Here is a 7,914-nt window from a genome sequence, read left to right on the forward strand (position 1 = left end):
TCCATAAGTTGAGTCCAAGGTTTTATAGGTCATATCAAGTCCAAGCTTGTATTGGAAGCGTTGCTTATAAGCTTGCATTACTAAAAAGATCAAGGATTCACCCGGTTTTTCACGTATCTTTACTCAAGAAGCAAATTGGTGACTCAATTTCTCCAAGCACAACTCTTCCACCTTTGTCTGCATTAGAGTCACATGCTTGGCGTCCAACAAAAATTCTGGATCGTGGAGTCTTCAAACATCAAAATCATGCTATTACTAAGTTGATAATTCAATGGGAAAGTTGTCCAACGGAAGATGATGGGAGTTTTATGAAGAATTTGTGAACTGATTTCATGACTTTGTGACTTGAGGACAAGTCAGACGGCAACAGGGGAGTATTATTATGCCTCCAACATGTTATCCTACCATGTAGGATGTGATGAGTCAATAAATCTGCAAATTAGTTTAGGATTTATTATTATCTTTTGATATCATTTGAATTTTGAATTTTTGTTAGTTTGTTCCTATTTCTTGGGAGAGATTTGAGACAAGAGTCTTAAAAAAGATGTAATGGGTTGAAGGGAAGGCAAAGAAGAATTCTTTTTTTTTATTTTTTATATATTATAAATTTTGTTAATTACTTTCCATTTTCAATAAGACTCTACCATTCACCATGTGTACGTTGTGTCCTTTGTTATGTGTTCCCACGGATGACGTTAATTGTAGAGGTCAATTTTTTGATAAATCAACTTTGATCATGGTTTCATCATTAAATCCATAAAAATAAAAAAAATGAAAAATAGATAAGATAAGGATTTTTACGTGATTCAGCAAACATGCCTATGTCCATGGATTTGGGGAGCTGTTTCACTATAAATCTAAGTTTTTGACACGACCTCCTCACCTCGGTTTTCCCATTTTCTTCCTCATTTTACAATGGCCTCAAGGCCTTTAAATAGAAAAACAATAAAAAGAATCTTAATCCTAATTAAATTATAATTGATCATATTACCCCTTATTTAAATTATGAATTACATAAAAGAAAAAAAGAATCCTCTTAAATTTAGATTCTTTTTTAATAAGATAGAGTCTTCCTCAAATAATACTACATGTCTGTCTTGAGATGCGTCTTAATGGTGCGGATGAACGGTCCAGATGAGAGATGATTTTATCCATTCATAGTAACAATTATGTATAGGAAAAATATTAATACAAGAAGATAAATCATCCAGTGATCCAAACAGAAGCCTTCAATCATTAGGGTCTTGTTAATGGGTGTCCTAAGGGCACACATTAAAGTGCATTAATTACACTTGGGGATAAGAATTTGGCAGGGGATTAGACCCAAAACCCAATCAGTTTCAATCCGATAACTTCAAGTCTAGATCGAAATTTTGGATTCCGATCCGATAAGGTTTCAATCTGATATGTTATTGGATTGGATCTGGATCAATCATATCCTGATCCGATAATATGTTAGAAAGTATATAAATTATATTATATATTTATTGAGATGTGGGAAATTTATTTAAATTTTGTATATAAAATCAGATTGACCCGATTTGGACCTAATCCAATTGTTAATGGATCGGATTTGGATATTAAAATTGAGTTTCAATAAAACCCGATCTGATAAGGGTTTGATTCCAATCGGATCCTTATTGGATCGATACGAAATCAACCCTGATCCGATCCATTGCAAGACCTAGCATTTAGGGGTATTTTGATAAAAAAATAATAATTTTTAGGGCATTTTTGGTATAAAATTAAATTCTCAAGTGTAGTTAATGCACTTTAATGTGCCTGGGAAATAGGGCATTTTTTAGAGCTGCTATTGCCACACCAATTTCTTCCTAAATCGGAATTGCACAAGTTGGTGTGGCGTTAGTAATTTTTTTTGTTTTGTTTTTATATAACATTCAATTTTCAAAATGTATTTACTGCAAGTGCCCTCAGAGCAACTTTGACAAGGAAAAAACTTTGAAGCATGCAGTTCGCTTCAATGAGACCCTCTCCGTTAGATTACACGTGGAATTTTCAAAAGACTTATTTCAAATGTGGCGGAAATGTAGGATGAGAAATCAATTCAAAGTGACACGTGTCAGTAACGAGGAGGGTCTCTTCACATTTTGAAGTGGGTTACCCGCTTCAAAGTTGGACTCCATTAAGAAGATCTAGAAAAAAAAAAAACAAAAACAAAAACTAATGATAACAGGACGCACAAAAACATACGCGGCTATACTCAATTGATGTGGCAAGTGTAAAGAATCGTAGATCTTTATCTTATGTATCTCGAAGAAAAAGATCTATGGTTTGATGCATTTGCCACGTCAAATGCGTTCGTGTGAGGCTTCATTTTATCACGTCCATTAAAAAAACAGTTTTAACCGTTTCACTCGTTTAATTGGTGAGTGCAAAACCGAGTTTGAAACCATGGGGCATCAAACTCGGACTCTGTTTGGATTAGGCACATTATGTGGCGCTCACCGTTCCAACAAAAATATAATAAATTACAGTCGTAAGTGATCCTTTGTACACTTTTTGAGTTGACTTCTCTTTGTATCCTTAATCAAAATACCAAATCGAACTGAGTTCCTCTTTTGTTGTTGTTGTTGGAAAGACATGTCTGGGGATCAAAATTATCAAATTCCAAGAGTGAAATTAGGAAATCAAGGCTTAGTGGTACAAATCTTCATCTTTTTTCACATACCCATCTTTAAAATTATCAATTTTTAGAATAACTGATTCTTGGTCGAACAGGTTTCCAAATTGGGTTTTGGGTGTGCTGGCCTTAGTGGGCATTACAATGATCCACTTTCAGATGAAGATGGAGTTTCAGTAATAAAGCATGCTTTCAACCGAGGAATCACCTTTTTTGATACCTCAGATTTTTATGGAGCCAACCACTCTAATGAAATCCTGGTTGGGAAGGTAAATGAATCCTTAGCTAAGAAGCTCATTTAAGTCTTGTTAGATTATACTTGCTTGGTTAGTTTAATGGCTTTTCTTTAAGTTTTATAAAATGTCAAAAAATGGCAAAATCTAGAAACTTACCTAGACATGCAGTTAATCTTAAAATAAGAGACTCCTAGAGGTAAGCCGAGCCTTGATAAGCTCCTCAGGAAGGGTAGGTCAAGTGTTCGAAACCCCCCGAAGCTAGGAATTCCTTGGGGCCTCTAGGGCTCGGTTGACCCTTAACTCAACCAGTTGCATGTAGGACTTTCCGAGGGGGAGGTGTGTAATCCTGTCGGATTAGTCTCACCTGAAGGGTGGGGATATCCACGATAAGAAAAAAAAATTATATATAACTGAAATTTGAGCTCCAAAAGACCTCTTTTTCAGATGTGTCTTTGGACCAATGAACCTCCATAGACCTCATTGTTAGCTTTTTAGTGGTATCTTACACTACTGATTCTGATAACTAATAACAAAGTAATGCTCGAAGTTAAGGAGTCTGAAAGCATCTTACGAAGTCATCTACAACATTTTCTACACTAACACCAAAAATTGTACACAAAGTAATATGGTTTTGATAGGTTGGGCAATCGGGTACCCATTGACACCCCTAAATTATGCTCAAGTAGCACATAGATTTTAGTGACACTCGTTCTTATGATATCTTTGCTCTTGAAGAACTTGTAGATGGTTCTGCTACGACTGAAATGGTGTAGATTAAATACCACTAGAGCAGGGTTGTAGCGGAAGTAATAAAAATCTCAGGAGTTTAAGGTTGATCCACGAGAATTGTATAAAAAGTGAATGAAAAACACGTGTGAGGTGAAAAAAGATTGACCTAAACTATAAAAAAGATGATTTTTCCACAATTTCACATGGATAAAAAAAAGAAACGAATTTTAAAACAGAAACTAAAAAGTGCTAAGGCATCGAGAATCCACTAAAAAATCACAATTTTATTCCATTTAAAATTTTTTTTCCGGTTAGTTTTAAATAAAGATTCTTCTTAACAGGATGATAAATTAACTAAATTAAAAAAATCATTTGTTAAATTATTCTAAAAAATCTAAAGTCGCCACGTGTAAGACATTCACATACCACAGGAGTTCTCTAAGCAATTAGTGTAACATTCATCTACAATGAATTAAGAAGTTTTTTTCAAGCATTCAATGTGATGATCATAAACAAAAACTCATTTTTATTATTATTATTTATAAATATGGAATCAAACTAACATAATTAACTCACTTCAGATCAATCCAAAAATATGAAAATTAATCCACTATTGTTGACCAAAATAAAACTACAATCTTCGAGTTTCACTCTTAAGCCCTAGTTAGGATTTTAGCCTACAATATGCATAGACGAATCCATTAAAATTATTAAATAAAAAAAATAGAAAAAATAAACTAAAATAAATTATAAAGAAAATTAGAGATGGGGAGAGATTGGAGAGGAAGAAGAAAGAAAAAAAATGAGAGGTTTAGAGAAATAAATAATGATATGAAAATAGACAAAATAGAAACATATAAAAAAATAGAATGAAAAGATATGGAAGGTGAGAGAAATTGTTATGTGGAAGATAGAGAGAAGAAAATTGAAATAAAAAGATATTAAAAGAGATACATGAGATCATTTAGAATGAAACAAAATAGGAGAGGCTTTGGTGCTTTTATGTAAGAGTACATGTAGGGATTTCTCTTTAAAGAAACTTTTACTTTTTTTTCTTGTTTAGCTATTCTTTTAACTTATCCCATAATTTCTCCCATCCTTTTGCAAGTTTTCTTCACCAAAAATCTATATTTAGCATTTTTCTCCTATTTTGAACTTTCAACACCTGCAAAAATAAAAATTTAACTAATTAGGCTCAAGTAACCAAATTAACATTAATTAATCACCATAAATTGAGAGTAAATACCATCAATTTGTAGAATTATCAGGTTCCATATGTGATTTTGAATTCTTAAGTCCTTTCAGGCCTTGAAGGAGTTGCCTAGAGACAAAATTGAGCTTGCAACAAAATTTGGTATTAAGGTGGCAAACATGACTGACATGAAAGTTTGTGGGACACCTGAATATGTTCATATGTGTTGTGAAAGTAGCCTTGAGCGTCTTGATGTAGACTACATCGATCTTTATTATCAACATCGGGTGGACACATTGGTACCAATAGAGGACACTGTAAGTACTACATTGATATTGTTCTTTATGGGATGATTATTTGATCAATTTTGTACTTTTGGAAGATAGATGGGGGAGCTTAAGAAGTTAATTGAAGAGGGAAAGATAAAGTATATTGGATTATCCGAAGCTAGTCCTGAAACAATAAGGAGAGCGCACGCAGTTCATCCTATCACTGCATTACAAATGGAATGGTCTCTATGGACTCGTGATATTGAAGAAAAGATAGTCCCACTCTGCAGGTTAGTTCGAAATCCAAATACTAGTTTGCTTTAAAGTAGTAATTAGCCTGGCACCCACACTGCAGTTGATCAGTTTGTGGTAAATCTTCTTTAAACACATTGACGGCAAAGAGATTTATATAGTTGTACTTGATAATACTGAGTTTTTCAAATTTTCATTGATGACATATAGGGAACTGGGTATTGGAATAGTGGCATATAGTCCTCTTGGTCGTGGGTTTTTTGGTGGAAAGGCGGTTACAGAAAGCTTGCCTGAAAATAGTTTATTGGTATGAACTTGGATTTGGTGAAGTGTTCTCATTAAGTAATTTTTTTTCTCATTAAATAGAGAGAACCATGAGAATGGATATTTTTCAAACATTGTGCCAAACATTTTTCAAAATAGGGGTTAGAAGTTTCGGAATGGCCTGATTTTGGTGAGGATGATCTTCTCATCATAGAAATCATCCTCACAAAAAATCAGCCCATTTCGAAACTTCTAACCCATACATTTAAAAAATATTTGGTTATCTTTAGAGACTTCAAATGCCAACCTATATATATATATGGGATGCTAACATCCACGATCTCATGAGGATGTTGCCGTTCTCCACCACATTCACTTTCCAATAGTATCCTGCTCGTTTTGTTTTTTAGTGAAGGGTATGCTGATCTTTTACATAATAAATGCTAAGGATATTTTAGTCTTTGGATTTAAATGCCTTATTTGCAGGTAATACTTTGACAATCAATGTATTTATTTTGTGAACAAAGATTTATTGAAAGACAAGCATTTATTATATAAAAGACTAATATACCCTTGTCTTTTTTACTAAAAGACAAAATGACCAGGGGTATTATTAGAAAGTGAATATGTTGGAGAATGCTAACATCTCCATGAGGCCTTGGATGTTAGCATTCCTCATATCTATGTATAATATGTGTGCGTGTATGTATGTATGTATGATACTAATTAATATAATTTGAATCAACATTAAGTATATGTCACACTTCCATACATATATTACATGAATACCATCCATTTTTGTTCACTCTGGATTAGACTACACATCCAAGGTTCACAGGAGACAATTTAGAGAAGAACAAACTACTGTACGAGCGAATTGCAAACTTAGCTGCTAAGCATGGTTGCACTCCTCCTCAACTTGCTCTCTCGTGGCTTCTCCATCAAGGTGACGATGTCGTTCCAATCCCAGGTCAGTGATTATAACAAACTTATCTCTAGCATCTTCTTTAAGATGTAATAGCATACCGTTTCTTTTAAGTTTAAGATCACAAATACTACAACTCATATAAACAGAGAACGTTCATTTGTAGATATCTTCATTTAAAAAAGTGGGGATCTGATTGTTCTTTTTGTTTCTTGCTTATGTGTTGAGTTTATCTAGGGACAACTAAGATGAAAAACATAGACAATAACCTTGGCGCCCTAAAGGTGAAGCTTACAAAAGAAGACTTGAAAGAAGTTTTTGAAGCTGTGCCGATAGACGAAGTGGCAGGACCTAGAATATATGAGAAGGTAATTTTACATTCGTGGAAGTTTGCAAATACCCCAGTAAAAACTAGCAACATACCTTAAAATCTCATTGACTTTTGACTAAACATTATCTGATAAGTGCATTCTTGTACTTGTTTGACTTCACTTGTGGAGGGCAAAATCATTTAGTTTTCTATGAATAAATCATTTTGTTGTTGTTGTTGTTGTTGTTGTGTAATAATGTAAAATAATTAGGTTGATAATTGTGTGCATTTTTTTTTCCCGTTTTGAATGGTTATGTTGTGCGTACGTTTTGGATGATTACACACAAGCATAAGAATGAAAAATCAAACTCAATTCCTATTATAACTTAGCTCCTTGAACATTAATCTGTCATTGTTAGTATGAATTGTAAAGAGCAAATGTGGGCAAATGCTTATTTGAGATGTCCTATTTTTTTAAATTGATGACACACACACATTGACCTCAGTGGAGCAATCAAAATTTATCTAAATGCCTTCGTCTTCAACCTCTCTGTCCTCAAAATCTGTCATCTTTAACATCTCATAAAATAAAATAAAAAACATTGATTTTTTCTTCCCTAATATCCTATCTTCTTATAGAGGTTTCAAGGTTGGAAATAAAGAGAAAAAATATTAACCTGTAAGAGTTGAAGATGATGGATTGGAGGAGAAAAATCAAAATGTATTTTGGCATTTTCTATTGATCTCTCTCGAAGTCTATACTCTAGGGTATATAATCAATTTCATATAAGGGTATCTCAAATACTTATCAAAACATGTAAGTATATATCTAAATCATAAAAAATGAAAAAATTAAAAATTATGGGGACGAGGGGTGTCAATTGGTACCCATTTAATGGAATCAAATTCGAAACTGAAAACTCCAGTGCAGGTTTCCTTTTTATTGGAAAATTAGAATTGGGTCTAAAATGAAACCGAACCAAACAGAACCGATTGGAACTGGAATCATTATGTTCTATCCGATGGGTATCCGCAGTACCTGAAATCAATTTATTTGTCACTTTTTATATTATAAATGATTTAAGGTTTCCCTTCA

The 7,914-nt window shown here is 33.4% G+C and overlaps 1 protein-coding gene across 1 annotated transcript; it reads left to right on the plus strand.

Annotated features, from left to right (window-relative positions):
- Nucleotides 1-2,509: 2,509 nt before the first annotated feature.
- LOC147404441 (perakine reductase-like) lies at nucleotides 2,510-7,054 on the plus strand. The gene is made up of 7 exons (XM_086440380.1): nucleotides 2,510-2,661; nucleotides 2,740-2,910; nucleotides 4,912-5,115; nucleotides 5,185-5,357; nucleotides 5,530-5,626; nucleotides 6,400-6,553; nucleotides 6,746-7,054. Exons 1-7 carry the CDS (start codon nucleotides 2,602-2,604, stop codon nucleotides 6,934-6,936), a joined length of 1,050 nt encoding a protein of 349 aa, XP_086296506.1. The 5' UTR covers nucleotides 2,510-2,601; the 3' UTR covers nucleotides 6,937-7,054.
- The last annotated feature ends 860 nt before the right edge of the window (nucleotides 7,055-7,914 follow it).

Source organism: Akebia trifoliata, chromosome 4 (genome assembly GCF_017979445.1).
Source record: "Akebia trifoliata isolate Shusen 1 chromosome 4, ASM1797944v1, whole genome shotgun sequence".
Lineage (NCBI taxonomy): Eukaryota > Viridiplantae > Streptophyta > Magnoliopsida > Ranunculales > Lardizabalaceae > Akebia > Akebia trifoliata.

What these genes read in the sequence shown, in the direction of transcription:
- LOC147404441 (XM_086440380.1), top strand. Translation starts at nt 2,602, where the DNA reads ATGTCTGGGGATCAAAATTATCAAATTCCAAGAGTGAAATTAGGAAAT. An exon ending in AAGATAGTCCCACTCTGCAG is followed by an intron (nt 5,358 to 5,529) that starts GTTAGTTCGAAA and finishes GATGACATATAG; the next exon opens with GGAACTGGGTATTGGAATAG. An exon ending in CGATGTCGTTCCAATCCCAG is followed by an intron (nt 6,554 to 6,745) that starts GTCAGTGATTAT and finishes GAGTTTATCTAG; the next exon opens with GGACAACTAAGATGAAAAAC.